The 19330-nt window shown below is 40.7% G+C and overlaps 1 protein-coding gene across 1 annotated transcript in view; it reads left to right on the forward strand.

The window, feature by feature from the left end:
* Positions 1-19330, forward strand: part of REPS1 (RALBP1 associated Eps domain containing 1) — a 704997-nt gene that overhangs the window by 189869 nt on the left and 495798 nt on the right. The window contains 1 exon segment of the mRNA XM_053710662.1: positions 12534-12658. Within this exon segment, the coding sequence (XP_053566637.1) occupies positions 12534-12658 (125 nt within the window).

A 19330-nucleotide genomic window follows, 5' to 3' on the forward strand; every position in this document is an offset into this window, starting at 1 on the left:
GAACGGTTTCATGCTATGCAGCAATGAGGTATGTTCAGTCATATTTTTCTGGAGAGACTGTGTATTTCAGAAAGGCTGACATTATACCCAGGAGGGTAAGGGTAAGCAGTAATCCTAGAGCTAAAAGAAGGGCATTACTTAGCTTGCATATGGGGCCAATTACAAATATGGTTGACACTGAATTGCAAATGTTTGGAAGCAAACGTTTTTTGGCTGGGGAGTGCTTTAACATTTTTGTGAGCAATAACGTTTTGGGCAGCTTTATTAAGGGCACACATGGCTTAACTTTTGGGTCTCAGAACCCACATGGCTAGTTATAACCGCTCTGGTGCAGTTCTGTAAGGCTGTGGAGACATCAAGTGAGATGGGCGGGGGCCTATTTTCGCGCCTCAGATGCGCAGTTAGTTTGATCAGCAAGCTCTAACTCCTGAGGGCCCTGGTGTATGTTTTGGGCCAAATCGAAGCTTTTACCCCACATTTTCGATCCCTGAGGGCAGGTAGGGCCACAGCAGCGCTGTGGCAAGGTGCTGAGAGGTTTTTTTCCGGATCTGGGCTTATTTTCGATCCAGGTTTGCAAATTAAGGGGTTAATTGTTAAAAAAAAATTTGTTGTGCAATCTTAACTACCTATATTGTGTCTACATACAAAATTTTGAAAAATTTGGTGCATGTTTAGGCTGTTTTGCAGAACATGTATGCTTTTTTTCTCTTAAAGGCGCAGTACCGTTTTTTAAGATTGTTATTTTTTTCACTAAATAAAGTGTTTTCATGCTTGTTTGTAGTCATTACTAGCCTGTTCAACATGTCTGACATTGAGGAAAGTTAATGTTCAATATGTTTAGAAGCCATTATGGAACCTCCACTTAGAATGTGTCCCTCATGCACTGAAAGGTCAATAAATTGTAAAGAACATATTTTAGCTACTAAAAGTATGTCGCAGGATGATTCTCAGTCAGAAGAGAATCAGGTTATGCCATCTAATTCTCCCCAAGTGTCACAACCATTAATGCCCGCTCAAGCGACGCCAAGTACTTCTTTCACCCTGCAAGATATGGCCGCAGTTATGAATACTAACCTCACAGAGGTTTTATCTAAGCTGCCTGGGTTGCAGGGGAAGCGCAGTAGGTCTGGGGTGAGAACAAATGCGGAGCCCTTTGACGCTTTATTAGCCATATCCGATTTACCCTCACAATGTTCTGAAGTGAGGGATTTGCTGGCTGAGGGAGAGATTTCTGATTCAGGAAATATGTTCCCTCAGACAGATTCAGATATGACGGCTTTTAAATTTAAATTAGAACACCTCCGCTTATTGCTCAGGGAGGTTTTAGCGACTCTGGATGATTGTGACCCTATTGTAGTTCCAGAGAAATTGTGTAAAATGGACAGATTCCTAGAGGTTCCTGCCTACACTGATGTTTTTCCGGTCCCTAAGAGGATTTTGGAAATTGTTACTAAGGAGTGGGATAGACCAGGTATTCCGTTCGCTCCCCCTCCTACTTTTAAGAAAATGTTTCTCATATCTGACGCCGTGCGGGACTCGTGGCAGACGGTCCCTAAGGTAGAGGGAGCTATTTCTACCCTGGCTAAGCGTACAACTATACCTATTGAGGACAGTTGTGCTTTCAAAGATCCTATGGATAAAAAATTAGATGGTCTTCTGAAGAAAATATTTGTTCACCAAGGTTTTCTTCTCCAACCTATAGCGTGCATTATTCCTGTAACTACTGCAGCGTCCTTTTGGTTTGAGGCTCTGGAAGAGGCTCTTCAGGTTGAGACCCCATTAGATGATATTCTGGATAGAATTAGGGCTCTCAAGCTAGCTAATTCTTTCATTACAGATGCCGCTTTTCAATTGGCTAAATTAGTGGCAAAGAATTCAGGGTTTGCCATTTTACCACGTAGAGCGTTATGGCTTAAGTCCTGGTCTGCTGATGTGTCATCAAAAGCTAAGCTCTTAGCCATCCCTTTCAAGGGTAAGACCCTATTCGGGCCTGATCTGAAAGAGATAATTTCAGACATCACTGGAGGGAAAGACCATGCCCTTCTTCAGGATAAGACGAATAAGATGAGGACCAAACAAATTAATTTTCGTTCCTTTCGGAACTTCAAAGGTGGTCCCTCTACCTCTTCCCCTGCCGCAAAGCAAGAGGGGAATTTTGCTCAATCCAAGTCAGTCTGGAGACCTAACCAGACTTGGAACAAGGGTAAACAGGCCAAGAAGCCTGCTGCTGCCACCAAGACAGCATGAAGGGGTAGCCCCCGATCTGGGACCGGATCTAGTAGGGGGCAGACTTTCTCTCTTCGCTCAGGCTTGGGCAAGAGACGTTCAAGACTCCTGGGCTTTAGAAATAGTAACCCAGGGGTATCTTCTAGATTTCAAAGATTCTCCCCCAAGGGGGAGATTTCATCTTTCTCAATTGTCTGTAAACCAGACAAAAAGAGAGGCATTCTTACGCTGTGTAGAAGACCTATATACCATGGAAGTGATCTGCCCAGTTCCAAAAACAGAACAGGGGCAAGGGTTCTACTCCAATCTGTTTGTGGTTCCCAAAAAAGAGGGAACCTTCAGACCAATTTTGGATCTCAAGATCCTAAACAAATTCCTCAGAGTCCCATCCTTCAAGATGGAGACCGTTCGGACTATTTTGCCAATGATCCAGGAGGGTCAATATATGACCACCGTGGACTTAAAGGATGCGTATCTACACATTCCTATCCACAAAGATCATCACCAGTTCCTCAGGTTCGCCTTTCTGGACAAGCATTACCAATTTGTGGCTCTTCCATTCGGGTTGGCCACAGCTCCCAGAATTTTCACAAAGGTGCTAGGGTCCCTTCTGGCGGTTCTAAGGCCGCGGGGCATAGCTGTGGCGCCTTATCTGGACGATATCTTAATCCAGGCGTCAACTTTCCAACTAGCCAAGTCTCACACGGACATCGTGGTGGCTTTTCTAAGATCTCACGGGTGGAAGGTGAACGTACAAAAGAGTTCACTTATCCCTCTCACAAGAGTTCCTTTCCTGGGAACTCTGATAGATTCGGTGGACATGAAAATTTTTCTGACGGAGGTCAGGAAATCAAAAATTTGATCCATCTGCCGAGCTCTTCATTCCATTCCTCGCCCGTCAGTGGCTCAGTGTATGGAGGTAATCGGCTTAATGGTAGCGGCAATGGACATGGTTCCGTTTGCTCGCTTGCATCTCAGACCACTGCAACTTTGCATGCTCAAACAGTGGAATGGGGATTATGCAGATTTATCTCCTCAGATACATCTGGACCAAGAGACCAGAGACTCTCTTCTTTGGTGGTTGTCACAGGATCATCTGTCCAAGGGAATGTGTTTCCGCAGGCCAGCGTGGGTCATAGTGACGACAGATGCCAGCCCATTGGGCTGGGGTGCAGTCTGGAATTCCCTGAAAGCACAGGGATTGTGGACTCAGGAGGAGGCTCTCCTCCCGATAAATATTTTATAACTGAGAGCGATATTCAACGCGCTTCAGGCGTGGCCTCAGCTGACTTTTGCCAGATTCATAAGATTCCAGTCGGACAATATCACGACTAGCATATATCAATCATCAGGGGGGAACAAAGAGTTCTCTAGCGATGATAGAGGTTACCAAAATAATTCAATGGGCAGAGACTCACTCTTGCCATCTATCAGCAATCTATATCCCAGGAGTGGAGAACTGGGAAGCGGATTTTCTAAGTCATCAGACTTTTCATCTGGGGGAGTGGGAACTCCATCCGGAGGTGTTTGCTCAATTGATTCAGCAATGGGGCACACCAGAATTGGATCTGATGGCGTCTCGTCAGAATGCCAAACTTCCTCGTTACGGGTTTAGGTCAAGGGATCCTCAGGCAGTACTGATAGATGCTCTAGCAGTACCCTGGTCGTTCAACCTGGCTTATGTGTTTCCACCATTTCCTCTCCTTCCTCGTTTGATTGCCAGAATCAAACAGGAGAGAGCTTTGGTGATGTTGATAGCACCTGCGTGGCCACGCAGGACTTGGTATGCAGACCTGGTGGACATGTCATCTCTTCCACCATGGACTCTGCCACTGAGACAGGACCTTCTGATTCAAGGTCCGTTCCAGCATCCAAATCTAGTTTCTCTGCGACTGCTTGGAGATTGAACGCTTGATCTTATCCAAGCGGGGGTTCTCTGAGTCGGTCATAGATACCTTGATTCAGGTTCGAAAGCCTGTCACCAGGAAAATTTATCATAAGATATGGCGTAAATATCTTTATTGGTGCGAATCCAAAGGCTACTCATGGAGTAAGATCAGGATTCCTAGGATTTTGTCCTTTCTCCAAGAAGGATTGGAGAAGGGGCTATCAGCTAGTTCCTTAAATGGACAGATAGCTGCTTTATCAATTCTACTGCACAAACGTCTGGCAGATGTTCCAGACGTTCAGTCGTTCTGTCAGGCTTTAGTTAGAATCAAGCCTGTGTTTAAACCTGTTGCTCCGCCATGGAGTTTGAATTTAGTTCTTAAGGTTTTTCAAGGGGTTCTGTTTGAACCTATGCATTCCATAGATATTAAGCTTCTATCTTGGAAAGTTCTGTTTTTAGTAGCTATTTCTTCGGCTCGAAGAGTTTCTGAACTATCTGCATTGCAATGCGACTCGCCTTATCTTGTTTTCCATGCTGATAAGGTGGTTTTGCGTACCAAACCTGGATTCCTTCCTAAGGTTGTTACTAATAAGAATATTAATCAGGAAATTGTTGTTCCTTCTCTGTGTCCTAATTCTTCCTCCAAGAAGGAGCGTCTATTGCACAACTTGGACGTGGTTCGTGCTTTTAAGTTTTACTTGCAAGCGACCAAAGATTTCCGTCAAACATCTTCTCTGTTTGTTGTCTATTCTTCAAAACGTAGAGGTCAAAAAGCTACGGCTACCTCTCTTGCCTTTTGGCTGAAAAGCATCATCCGTTTGGCATATGAGACTGCTGGACAGCAGCCTCCTGAAAGAATTACAGCTGACTCTACTAGAGCGGTGGCTTCCACATGATCTTTTAAAAATGATGCTTCTGTTGAACAGATTTGTAAGGCTGCAACTTGGTCTTCGCTTCATACCTTTTCCAAATTTTCCAAATTTGATACCTTTTTTTTCTTCGGAGGCTATTTTTGGGAGAAAAGTTCTTCAAGCAGTGGTGCCTTCTGTTTAACCATCTGTCTTGTCCCTCCCGTTCATCCGTGTACTGTAGCTTTGGTATTGTATCCCACAAGTAAAGGATGAATCCGTGGACTCGTCTTACCTTTATAGAAGAAAAGTAAATTTATGCTTACCTGATAAATTAAAATATAATCCGTCATTTTAAGACGGATTATATTTTTTTTTATTTATACTTCAGTCACCTCTGCATCTTGTAGTTTCTCCTATTCCTTCCTGTACCTTCGGTCGAATGACTGGGGGGTGGAGCTAAGGGTGGAGGTATATAGACAGCTCTGCTGTGGTGCTCTTTGCCACTTCCTGTTAGCAGGAGGATAATATCCCACAAGTAAAGGATGAATCAGTGGACTCGTCTTACCATAGAAGAAATTAATTTATCAGGTAAGCATAAATTTACTTTTTCTTGGAATTGTCTTTCCAAAGGACTTTCCTGGGTTTTCATAAAGCTAGGGCAGTCCTGTATACTAGTATGATTTTCTGCTTAGGTTGTCTTTTCAGAAAATATAAAAAAGGAGATTGTTGTTCCTTCGTTGTGTCCAGATCCTTCTAACCCTAAACAACGGCTTCTTCATAATCTTGATGTTTGAACTTTAAAGTTTTTTTTTTCTCCAAGATACTAAAGATTTCAGTCAAAGTTCTACATTATTTGTTCACTATTCTGGTTCTTTTAAAGGTCAGAAGGCTACTGCAGTAGCTTTAGCTTTTGGCTCAATCTGCTAATTCACAAAGTTTTTTTTTTTTTTTTAATGGCAGGAAGATCTTCCCCTAAGTGTATCACAGCTCATTCTAGCAGGTTAGTTGATACTACCCTGGTTTCTAATGCTGCAACCTTGGAGTAGGTTTGCAAAGCTGCAACATGGTCTTCTCTACATACATTCTCCAAATTGTACTGTTCTGATGTTTTTGTTTTTTCGGAAGCAGCTTTTGGCAGGAAAGTCCTTCAGACCGCAATGTCTGGCAAATAGGAACTCCCTTATTTTGTTCCTCCCTTTCCATAATATGCACTCTCAGCTTGGGTATTGAATGTGTTTTTTTTGTTGAGCTTTTATTGTTATACGATCGTTGTGCATGCACTAGTAGGTGTTTGATGTCTTCGTGTTTTTTTTATTTTATTTTTTTAAAACCTTTATTGTGTCAAGTTGAAATGCACATTACACAGTAGCAATACAATTTGATCATGGTACATAAGAACAAACAGTAGCGCCATTATAGAACAGGGTATAACCAGAAGTAATTACTCTCTTAATGGTGCTAAGAAGGTGAAGAGCTTTCTTTGGTAAGCATGTCGTAACTCTTCCAGCCAAAATTGGACAAACAACTTGACCTCTCTTAATATAAGTTATAACAATTCAAACATCAAAAACCCAAAAAGAAGAAAAAGAAAACAAGTCCAGAATATGTCTGTCTTGTAGTGACTATGAATATCAATAAGAAGGTCTAGTATGTTATGTGTGTGTACGTGCATTAGGTCTTAATTACATGTATTTGATACTGCAATGGGTTTCAGAGAGTAAAGGTATTCCTCCCAAAGTAGACGAATGGATAAAAATTCTACCATTTTATGTTGTTTTGTGTAATGGTATTGTTCCATGTCTATGGCAGTGGAAACTCTATCGCGCCAGAATTGTATAGATGGTAAATTTGGTTGCTTCCAATAGTATGGGATGTATTTTTTAGCCGTATTAATCATTACGGTAAGGAGTTTAAGTCTCAATGAGCATGATATCTGTGGCAGGTAGTTAAAAATAAAGGTCCATGGAGTGAATGGAGTAGGCGTTCCTATCACTAATTTTATTTCCTCACTAATGTCTGACCAGTAAGATTGTGCGATCGGGCATAACCACCAAATATGGAGGAAGGTGCCTCTTTCTGTACATCCTCTCCAACAGCTAGTGTTGGAGCCTGGGAACAATCTTCCCAGTTTGTCTGGGGTGTAGTGCCATCTACAGAGAAGTTTCATGTTCATTTCTGTTATATTCATAGAGGAAGCAGATGAACTCATATGTTTATAAATTGTTTTCCATGTCTTAGGTGATTGTTGTTCACTTAATTCTCTCTCCCAGCTCACGGTATAAGATGGGGGATGAAGTGAGCGGTGTGTGATTAGTAGTTTTTATGATGTGGATAAAATGCCCGTTGTCGAAAAAGGTAGATAGCATAAGGATTCAAATGGAGTTTGGCGTCGGGTTAGATTATGTCTCTCTGCGTGTGTTGCGAAGTAGTGTGCTAGTTGGTGGTATATGAGCCAGTTATTTATGGCCGGTCCCATTATGTCGATCATTTCTTCCTTGGGCTTTAATTTACCGTTTTGTATAAGTGAGTAATGAGGTAATACCTGGGTAAGGATTATTACTGTGTCGGGATGAAGGTTGGTATGGAGTTTCGGGATTGCCTATGAAAGGTGTTATGGGGCGAATGAGTTGTAGAGATAGATTTGTATCCTCTCAAGATTTTTCCCCATACATTAAGCGTTTCTCTAACTAGAAACGGGAGTTCCGTATTATTCTTTCACGTTTTGTTGTTGTGAGCCAACATCTCCCTCCTAATTGGTCCTCCTTTGCGATTTCTTGCTCTAAGCCCACCCACTCTTTGTGTTGTGCATGTCTACACCAGTCCACTATCCTGGTAAGAAAGGTAGCGTAGCGATATAGTAGCACGTTGGGCACTCCAAGCCCTCCTTCTAGCTTGGGGCGATATAAAGTTTGTGTAGCAATCCGGGGACGCTTATGGCTCCAGATGTATGCATTGATAAGCTTCTGTAAGGAGTAGATAGTGGAATCAGGGATAGGGATGGCTAATGCCTGTAGAACATATAAAATTTTAGGAAGTATCACCATTTTAATGGCGCTTATCCTTCCCAGCCAAGAGATTGGTTTATTGGCCCAGGAGTGTAGTGTGGCGCTGACGTGAGATTTCAGGGAGTTGAAATTTAGAGGGACTAACTCTTGTAAGCGGGGGGAGATCAGGATCCCTAGATATTTGATTGCTGTTGGTTGATGTTTGAATTCATGTAAGTTTAATATACGTAGGTCCTCTTGGGGTGTCCCTAAGTTAATGAATTCTGATTTTGTATGGTTAATACGAAAGTTGGACAGCGTCCCATATTCTTGAAATAGAAGTATCAATGGAGGGATGGAAGTGGGAATGTTCGAGAGTGTGAGGATAATGTCATCCGCGTATAAGGATGCCTTATATTCCTGCTGTCCTATAGAGATACCATTGATCGAGGGTGTGGTTCTAATATATACTGCAAGGATTTCCATTGCTAGGATAAACAGTGTTGGGGAAAGCGGGCAGCCTTGTCTAGTACCGTTATTTATATGAAAAGGGAGGGATAGGGAGTCGTTTAATTTTATTTTGGCCGTGGGATTATTGTATAGTGCAAAGATCATATGGGTAAATTGGTCATCAAAGCCAAATTTTTTCGTGGTCTGTGTTAGAAAAAGCCAACTGAGATGATCAAACACCTTTTCAGCGTCTAGTGATAAAATTATAGAGGGGATATGATTAGTTGTAACATATTCTATAATATTTAGTATTTTAATGGTGTTGTCTCGGGCTTCTCTGCTAGGGGTAAAACCTGCTTGGTTCGTATGTATAATGTCAGGGATAATTTTGTTCAAACGAGTGGCCAGGATTTTCGCACAACGTTTAATATCCAAATTCAACAATGAGATAGGCAGAAAGTTAGAAGGTGTTGTAGCTGGCCTACCCGGTTTTGGAAGCACAACCACATGTGCCTCCAGCATGGAAGGGGGAAATTGCTCTCCATCTATTATAGAATTAAATAGCTTTGTTTAGTGTGGAATTATAGTGTTTTGAAACGTCTGGTAGTACCTTGCAGAGAATCCATCGGGGCCGGGACTTTTCCCCGATTTTAACTCCTGTATCGCAAATGTGACTTCTTGTGGGGTGATAGGTGAGTTAAGATCCTTCAATTGTGTTTTATCAATGGATGGAAGCTGGCACCCTTGGAGAAATTTAGAGATATCTTGTGAGAGTTGGTCTAAGGGAGTTACAGAGTGTATATTATATAGATTTGAATAGTAGGTGTGGAATTCTTTGAGAATATCTGGGGTGGTTTTCTGAGGAGGTTTACCTGGAGTGCGTATTTCATATATGTATGACTTAAGTTTCTTTTTTCTAAGGGTTCTGGCCAGGTATTTGCCTGCTCTGTTTCCTTCAAAGTGGAACAAGCTGTTTGTTTTCCTTTTTAGTGTGAGATACTCTATCTGTAGGAAATCGTCTAGTGCTTTCCGTATCACCTCTATCTGATCTAGAATAGAGGAATTTGTCGGGGATAGTTTATGTTGAAGGGACAAATGTGAAAGTTTGGAGGTAAGGTCTAAATATTGTTGCCTTTGTATCTTGTTGATCTGAGATTTTAATTGAATAAATTCGCCTCTGAGGAAACACTTATGTGCCTCCCAGACTGCAAACTGATTGGGTGTAGAAGGGGAGTTGATGAGAAAATATTCCTCTATGGTTTTATCTATCTTCGTAACATTGTCTATATTATTTAGGAGAGTGTCATCCAGCATCCAGTGACTGTGGTTTGTGGTGCGTTCTGGCCAATTAATGTGTAATTGGACTGCAGAATGGTCGGACCATGGGGTAGGTGTGATCTCATATTTAGTGATATGGGATAGGCCTAGTTGATTAGTGAAAATATAGTCAGTCTTCGTGTTTTTTTTTAAGCACACTTAATTTTCGTGTGATAAATCTCTTGTGTGTCTGTATGTTTGGCCTGTTATGTTAGTGCTCACCCGATGATGTATGGATATTTAAAGTGACAGTTTACCCAAACTTTTTCTCCATTTCAACTTGTTCCCAATGATTTATTGGAGTGTATTACAGGTAGCCCTCAGTTTACGCCGGGGTTAGGTTCCAGAAGGAATGGTTGTGAATCGAAACCGTTGTAAATTGAAACCCAGTTTATAATGTAATTCAATGGGAAGTGAGGGAGATAGGTTCCAGGCCCCTCTCAAAATTGTCATAATAACATCTAATACATTATTTTTAAAGCTTTGAAATGAAGACTTTAAAAGCTAAACAGCATTATAAACCTAATAAAATAATCACACAACACAGACTTCACTTGCATTTTTCTGCAAACAGTTCTTTCTATGCATTACAATCTGGACTGATTTATAGACAGGAAGATCTTGTTCCTTTGAAATCTGCTCGATAGCTCAGGTCTGGTTAAACTGATTAATTTCAGCTTGCTTGGCTTTGCTGCAACACAAGCGGACAGCTCCACCTACTGGCTATTTTAATAAATGCACTGCTTCTCAATGCTTTTCAATAGTCACATGACTGGGAAAAAAAGGTTGTTATTCTGAAACGGTGTAAATTGAATCGTTGTAAAACGAGGGTCACCTTGTATTTAAAAGTAGCTCCTTTACCCTTATTTTGTAATTTGAAATAGGTGATTTAGCCTGTTGTATCCCCACCTATACTGAAAGTTTATTGACTTAAGTCCAGACTATTGACAGGCTATGTAAACACAGCCAGCAAAAGAAATTACACTCCCGGTGTGGTGTAGAAGCGATAACTAATACAATGATAATTTTCTATTGTTCTCTCAAAGTATTAAGCTTTAGTTTACATAGAAATATAAGAAAGGAAGCATGTGTGTGTACACAGTGATAATTTGATGAGAACTGATTTTTACCTGCAAGCTCAACCTGTTTCAATAGGCTGTGGTTTCAAAGCACAAAACCAGCTATTTCATATACACAAACCTGAAAATGCAATTTCTCATACATTTTATACTCTGCAGCTGGTGTAACAAGTCATTGGAATTATATTAAGGGAGAAACAATTTTAAAGTATATTGTCTCTCTAAGCCTCTGGTGAAGGGGTAAGATTTAATAGAAGAGCTGCTTTATTTGGGTGCAAGGTTGCTTTATTTACCCCACCTCTACTGCTATGTTTAAATCATCTGTATTTAGATTTTTTTCGTTGCTCGACTGTTATTTTCCTTATTAAATTTGCAAGGCAGCTTTTGATAGGAAAGCACTTGGGCGGCTGTTTCTAGGTGTTAAATATTTTGTATTTATATTTTATCTGCATTAAAAAAACAATAAAAAAATAATCATCCAATGTATTTTGAATAGTATAAGTCTGGTCACGCCCATATTACTTGTGGGCTTCACATCCTGGATATCAGTTCCCATGAGTAATGGATCGTGAACTCTCACCAGCTTCATGAAATAAAATATAATTTATGCTTACCTGATAAATTTGTTTCTTTTATGGTGGTGAGAGTTTATGAGCCCTCGCCTATTTTTTTTATTTTATTATAATTGTTTTTTCTGGCGGCATGTTGAGTATGCACCTCCCTTTTCCCATGCTCCTTTTTGTTATTCTTGTTCTCTTTTCCTACCTTCTTCTTCTTTTCCGGGTTGGATATAGGTCAGACTAGTTTCCAGTAAGGTAGGTGGGTTTTAAGGGGTCTTGGTTTTGTGATCTTTGCCCCCTCCTAGTAAGTACCAGGAGTAGCATTGTAATGGATTGTGGGCTCTCACTACCATTAAATAAATGATCATGTAAGCTTAAATTATAATTTTTCATATATTAACACTGAAAGACTGAGAGTAACAAATCGATTTTTTTTTCTGCACATACTACCCATGGTAGAGTACCACAGAAAAGTTGTCAGTAGCTGTCCTTCACTGCATTTTGAAGGCCAAAATATGTAGAAAATGGAGGTTTGTTTAGTAATATTTAGACAGCTATAGAGTTAGAAAGGCTCAATAAATCACAGATCTTAAATATAACATTAAAAAGAACAGGTAATGAGCTACCATGTGGAGTTGAATAGTTCTTATAGAAAAAAAATTATGGGCAATCCAAAAATGCCCTGAAAAGGCTATTTTATGTTACCCTTGCTATAAGTAATTACCTATATATCAAGAGAAAGAGAAAAAAAAAATTGTTCAAGAAGGGTGGTAGAAAGCACTAACCAAATTTCTGAAAAATCAAAACTGTTAAGGCAACTTGCATTTGTATATTTGACATGGAATGACCCAGCTTTAACCCTTTCCAGCCATTAGGGCGTTCCATGCTGGGCTTTAGCGCAGTAAGGACAGCATGGAACGTTTTAGCCTGATCCCTTCATTGAAATCGCATGATCTTATTTATATTCGGTTCAGATGTAGACAAATAAGTCCTGGCGGGAAATGGTTACATTTTGTAGCTTGTATAGAAGGTGCATTCATGTACCTTGTGACACTAATTTGCATATCCTTAGCCAATATCCTCTGCTCTATTAGAAACACTGTTTGCTTAGATCTGTCTATAGTTGTACAATGATCTGTTGTGATTCTTTAAATAAAAATACTCATTGTCTGTTGCAGGTGGCTCCTCTGGTGATGGGATTTGGACTGCACATTCTCCTCTTCCGCAACTGGAAAATTGGGTCAGTTTTGCTGATACTCCACCAAGCAGTGCTCTTTTAGCCATGCATCCTGCCTCTGTCCAGGTGTGACATTTTATAAGTTGCGTTTTAATTTGCCCCATTGTTATGGCTTCTTTCATGCATCCATTTATTTGTTAAAGCATTTTGCATGGCTACAGCCTGACTTAATGGGAGGTTACGCATTACAATAGCAGAATTATTTGTGCATAATATGCATTAAACCCTTTTTTTCACCAAACAAAATTAATAACTAATGGAACGGACATCTGTCATTGGAATGAGCTTGTTCCTGTGCAGCTTCCGTAGCTAATTTCTGTCCTTTCTGGACGATTCTCTGTGTATCTTACTTTCTAGCTCTTTATGTGTAGCTTTCTGTCATCTGTGAAAGAATTATCAGCTAAAATAATGCCTTTTAAGTTGTGTATATATTAGAGATATACATGTGTTCTTTATTTAAAATGATTTATTGAACTTGTTCGTTATCTAATACATAAGAAACTATTCTTTGTAAGTAATTCTAGAGAGCTTAAAGGGACAGTGTAGGTTAAAATAAAAATACAGTTTTGTAATCAAGAATGATGTGTATATAAAATATTTCGTTGACAATTTGCTGCTAAAGGAGTTAAAGAGAAATGTAAAATTCCCTGCTTTAGTGGTTCTTATATCATTTTTCAGTACAACTGTAATATGCACACCCCACATAGCTTGTTCTGTCAGTGCCTGATAACATAGAGCAGTTTAGGAATGCTGTAAAAAACAAGTAACTGTGCAGAGCTTGTAGAGTTAAAGGGACAGTATACACCAATTTTCATATAACTGCATGTAATAGACACTACTATAAAGAATAAGATGCACAGATACTGATATAAAAGTCCAGTATAAAACTGTTTAAAACCTTACTTAGAAGCTTCCAGTTTAGCTCTGTTGAAAAGTTTACTGTAACACACCCACTGCAAGTGGGAAATAAGACACTGCCCCCTCCCCCTTCTTTTGCATATGAAAAGACCCTTTACACAAACAGAAGCAAGCTGGAGTAGATATCTGGTGGTATTCTCCTTAAACGTTGGGGCTTGGTTAAGAATCTGCAAATCAGAGTAATGTTGTTGTTTTTTTTTAAAAAAAAGCAAAACTATACATTTAAAAAAATAACAAAAAAACTTTATGGGATATATATATATATATATATAGATCATCTACAAAACATTTATGCAAAGAAAAAATGAGTGTATGTCGTCTCTTTTAAGGACATGGAGCAGTGAGTGTAAATTACAGATGCCGATGTCTCTGGATCATCCAATTCCTAAACCTAGTTACTAAACTGTTATCAGTCACTGACTAGGGGCTGTAGTGAAATAAGCTGTGTGGGGAGAGTACATTATGTCTGTACTGCAAGCTGATATCAGCACTGCTAGAACAGGGAAGTTTGTTCTTATTTTTAACTCCTTTAGCTGCACAATTTTGTATGTGGTACTATTTATTTATGCATCATTCTTTATTAATATATTAACATATGGGATTGAACTCCACTCCATCAGTAGGGAGGCAAAAATTACCCACATACAAGGGCTTTAATCCTTCCTACCTCCTGATTACCCCGAGTCTTCATTTCTGCCTTCACAGGGGAATGTTGAAATAATGAGGTGCTGATATTTCTTTGTGGGAAGGGGTGCGTAAACTGCTGTAAGGCCCGCTATCCCCCTAAGAGTACAGAGAATAAGGCAGAGGGGTTTAGAGGAGTATTTTATAGGCAGTGAGTTATTCTCCTGAGGGAGTTTTTCACTAGCCTACCATAGGTGAGGCTGGGACTGGTCCTGCAGGCTCCTCCTATTGGCTTTTTCAGTGTACCTCCTGGATAAGATCTAGAGTTAGTGATATCTAACTAGGATGAGCTCATCTACAGGCTTCTTAGCAGGTGCAATATTTTTTTTATCAGGGCCAGGGGTCCGCTTTATATGTTTCTCAAACTTGACATGTAAAAGTGTTAGATGTTAAAGGGACAGTTCACCCAAAGTTTTTTTATTTTTCATTGAAAGCACTTAATTAAGTATGCCAGTCTGAAAGAATAAATACACATTTTTTTCTTCATAAAGATATATATATATTTATTTATAACTATTTTCAACAGGCTTGTCTATACCCTGTATTACCTTTTTGATACGTGCATTTAGCCTGTTTAGCCCTAAATTGCTTTGCAGGTGTGACCCGCCATCTGATGAGTTAATTGAAAGTGTGAACAAGGATGAGCACTCATAAACCCTCAGATGATCCCTGTTAGTAATGTGAATGAAACCTTCAGTATTGTATTGTGAATTTCAGACACAGCCCACAGGTTATCCCTCATAGCCCTCACGTAAAGCATATATCCTCCTGAGATGCATTCTGTGCTTCATCGCTGTGGAATGTACCTATGACATACAGGTCCGTGAAAAGCAAATTCCAGTCACACAATAAATACATGCACTTTATTACACTGACCAGGCATTGCAATGCCATATTCAAAGACAGTGTTATTATTATGTGAACTGAGTTTCCAATGGGTGCAAAACACAAAAACATAAATCTTCATCAATGCTTTCCATGTTCTTTATGTTCTCTGGAATTGCTCATTGCTTTTCACATACACTCTTGACACTGACCTGTATGTAATAGGTACATTCCAAAGCGAGGAAGCACAGAACGCATCTCAGAAGGCTATATGTGTTACATGAGGGATAACCTGTGGGCTGTGTCTGAAATTTACAATACAATGCTGAAGGTTTCATTTACATTACTAACAGAGATCATCTGATTGTTTCTGCTCGCTTTCTGATTGCACACATAAATATCTGAAACTGCTTCATTTACAAATCCTCAGCAAAAGCCTGATGACTAAATATGCCTAATGTATATATCTGCTAACCGGAGCAGTGTTAATAGTAATATTGGAATGTTACTAGTATATGCGAGCGTTCCTGTAATCTGGGTAAGTAACATTCTATAAGCATCAAAAACTTTCTTTGCAAATTATATCTGTGCGCTCTGATTGTTTTCATTACGTGTCAATCTCCAAAGAACTTAGATTCCAGTTGAAGCGCTCCCCCGTTCGTGTGCGGGCACACCTTGACATAGAGAGTGCGCTTCTCTGATAATTGCACATGCGGATTGAAATAGATATTTCCTTCTTAATATAAGGAGACCCCACGGCTTCATTACTTACTGTTGGGAAATACTGAACCTGGCCACCAGGAGGAGGCAAAGACACCCCAGCCAAAGGCTTAAATACCTCTCCCACTTCCCCTATTCCCCAGTCATTCTTTGCCTTTCGTTACAGGAGGATGGCAGAGAAGTGTCAGAAGATTTCGGAGTTGTTCCTTAGGAGGGGTATCTGCCCTTCGATATGGGAATGGAGTTTTAAGTAGTCTTGTTAGCCTCTCAGTGAGAGCATTGACGAAAGTTAGAGTCTGGAGATGCAGGGAGAGTCTTTCTGCGAACCCATCCAGACTGCCTGCTAACAGCTCTTTAAAGGGACAGTAAACACCAGAATTTTTGTTGTTTAAAAAGGTAGATAATCCCTTTATTACCCATTCCCCAATTGTGCATAACCAACACAGTTATAATAATATACTTTTTACCTCTGTGATTACCTTGTATTTATGCCTCTGCAAACTGCCTCCTTATTTCAGTTCTTTTGACAGACTTGCATTTTTAGCCAATCAGTGCTGACTCCTAGGAGCTTCACGTGCCTGAGCTCAATGTTATCTATATGAAACACGTGAACTAACGCCCTCTAGTGGTGAAAAACTGTCAAAATGCTTTCAGATTAGAGGCAGTCTTCAAGGTCTAAAAAATTAGCACATGAACCTCCTAGATTTAGCTTTCAATTAAGAATAGCAAGAGAACAAAGCAAAATTGGTAATAAAAGTAAATTGGAAAGTTGTTTAAAATTGCATGCCCTATTTAAATCATGAAAGATTTTTTTTTACTTTACTGTCCCTTTTAAGCAATCAGTGTTGACGAGTTTCACTGCCTGCTTTTCCTTCACTCAAGTCCATGTCAGGAGCGATTCTACAAGACTGTCACACTTTAGGGGCTGTGTTTCTGTTCCACAGCATGGATTCTGGTAAGATTGTTTCAATTTTTACATATGTTGAAAACGCTTGAAGACAGGGTCACAGTGTGACTCTTTTTATTTTAATAGAATCGTGGGTTAATATCTCCTTAGGGAGGTTTTTGAACAGTGGGGATTAATCAAATGTGATGTTTTTGATTTTATGTTGCTTTGTGTGAGATTTCATTGGGCTCATAGACTGTTAGATGGCTGTAACACAAAGGTTTTTACTTTCACTTTGAACGCTGCGCAGCTTGTAGCTTGGTGTGCTTTTTCTTATAGCAGGGTCTGTCCTTCCTTGCGCACCTGGTGACCGGGAGTGGTCACACTTTCATTTCCTCTTTCCTGAACGAGCTAGCTGTCGGAGAAGACTTTTTTTTCTCTGTTTGCCTGGGTCTAGGAGGTGGTGAGTGCCCCAGCCATTGGGAGTATAAAGGTTTTTGTGAGAAATAAAAAGATTGTTTTTATTCTGTGTCCTACTGTCATTAGCGCAAGCTTTGGAGGATTCTGATATTCTTGAGGATACTCCCTCTATTCCAAATAGTAATACCTGTTTATATTGTGAGGAGGCCTTGGCATGACCGCCCTCTCAGTTATGTTCAACATGCTTCAACAAAGTTATGTCTAAGAAGGTTGACCCTTTTAGTACCACTGAGCTGTCCACCTCTGAGGACTCACCGTCCCGTGAGGTGCATACCCATCAGTCATCTCCCTCATACATAGCTTCCTGTAGCACGCCTGATCCTCCATCTGGATGGAGCCTTTTACCATCAGACTTTACTGCACAGTTAAAAATAACGGTGTCTGACGCTCTTAGTGCTTTACCTCTCCCTGCCAAGCGCAAGCAAAAGGTTAAACATAGCTCTCCTGTCCAGGGGTCATCAAGTGATTTATTGGATTTATCTGTTTTTTAGTTATCGAAGGATGGGTTACACTCAGTCTTCAGAGGGTGAACTTTCTTGATCGGAGTCTATCTCTAGGCCTCCTGCTGCGGAGGAACCAGCCTTTAGATTTAAGATTGGATACTTACGTTTTCTTCTAAAGGAGGTTCTGTCTACATTAGAGGTTCCAGATGCCAAGCTGCCTGATGAACCGTTGATCCCTAAATTAGAGTTTACGAGGACAGGGTAGTGCCTTTAACTTTTCCTGTGCCTGTAAAGATGACGAACATTATTAATAGCGAGTGGGATAGAATTGGATCTTCCTTTTCCCCTTTGTCTTCCTTTAAAAATTTATTCCCAGTCCCGGACTCTCAATTGGAGTTGTGGGCTTCTGTCCCTAAGGTTAATTGTGTTTTCTCCACACTGGCTAAGTGCACTACTATCCCACTTGAGGATAGTTTGTCGTTCAGACAGCCGATGTATGAGAAGATGGAAACTTTTTCTCAGAAAAATGTTTCAGCATACGAGATACTTGTTTCAACTGGCAGCGACTGTTGCCTCGGTTGCTGGAGCTGCGGCCTACTGGTGCGACTCCTTAGCGGACTTGATTGAGGAGGGTCCCCTCGACGTTATCCAAGAAAGAATTGAGGCCTGGTCTTTCTGGCTGAAATCTTGGTCTGCGGATATGACTTCCAAGTCTAGACTCTTTTCCCTTCCTTTTAAGGAAAATGTTTTATTTGGTCCAGGCCTGGACTCCATTATCTCCACAGTTACAGGGGGCAAGGATGCCTTCCTATCGCAGGATAAAAAGAACAAATCTAAGGGACAAGGCTCTAATTTTCATTTTTTTTGTTCTGAGAAATCCTAAGAACAACAGTCCTCCTCTAAGCCAGAGCAAGCCAAGAGTACTTGGAAGCCAGCGCAATCCTGGAATAATTCCAAGCAGTGCAAGAAGCCCGCCGAGACCAAGTCGACATGAAGGGGCGGCCCCCGATCCGGCGCTGGATCCTGTATGGGGCAGACTGTCGCTGTTTAAAAACGCTTGGTTCAGGGACGTGCAGGATCCATGGGTCCTGGAGGTCATAGCTCAGGGATACAAGATAGGTTTCAAAACTCATCCACCCAAGGGCAGATTTCTTCTCTCAAGCCTGTCTTCAAAGCCAGAAAAGAGGTAAGCCTTTCTGGGGTGCGTGCAGGATCTGTCCTCCCTAGGGGTCATTGTCCCGGTTCCTGTCGCAGAAAGAGGTTTGGGATACTATTCAAACCTGTTTGTGGTCCCAAAGGAGGAGGGAACTTTCCGCCCAATTCTGGACCTGAAATGCTTAAACAAGTTTCCATATGTTCCCTCGTTCAAGATGGAGACAATAAGGTCCATCCTTCCTCTAGTTCAAGAAGGACAGTTTATGACCACTATAGATCTGCCAATCCACAAGGATTACTTCCAGTTCCTAAGGTTTGCGTTCCTGGACCAACGCTTCCAGTTTATTGCACTTCCGTTTGGTCTAGCTACTGCTCCCAGAATCTTTATGAAGGTTCTAGGGGCTCTTCTGGCCGTTGCCAGAACCCGGGGTATAGCAGTAACTCCCTACTTGGACGATATTCTGGTACAAGCACCATCTTTTCATCTGGCGGATGACCAATCGGTATCTCTTCTCTCTCTTCTTTGATCTCATGGATGGAAAATAAACTTAGAAAAGAGTTCTCTGATTTCAAGCACCAGGGTAGAATTCCTGGGTACTTTAATAGACTCCATATCCATGAGAATAT

The sequence above is a fragment of the Bombina bombina genome, chromosome 4 (assembly GCF_027579735.1).
Source record: "Bombina bombina isolate aBomBom1 chromosome 4, aBomBom1.pri, whole genome shotgun sequence".
Lineage (NCBI taxonomy): Eukaryota > Metazoa > Chordata > Amphibia > Anura > Bombinatoridae > Bombina > Bombina bombina.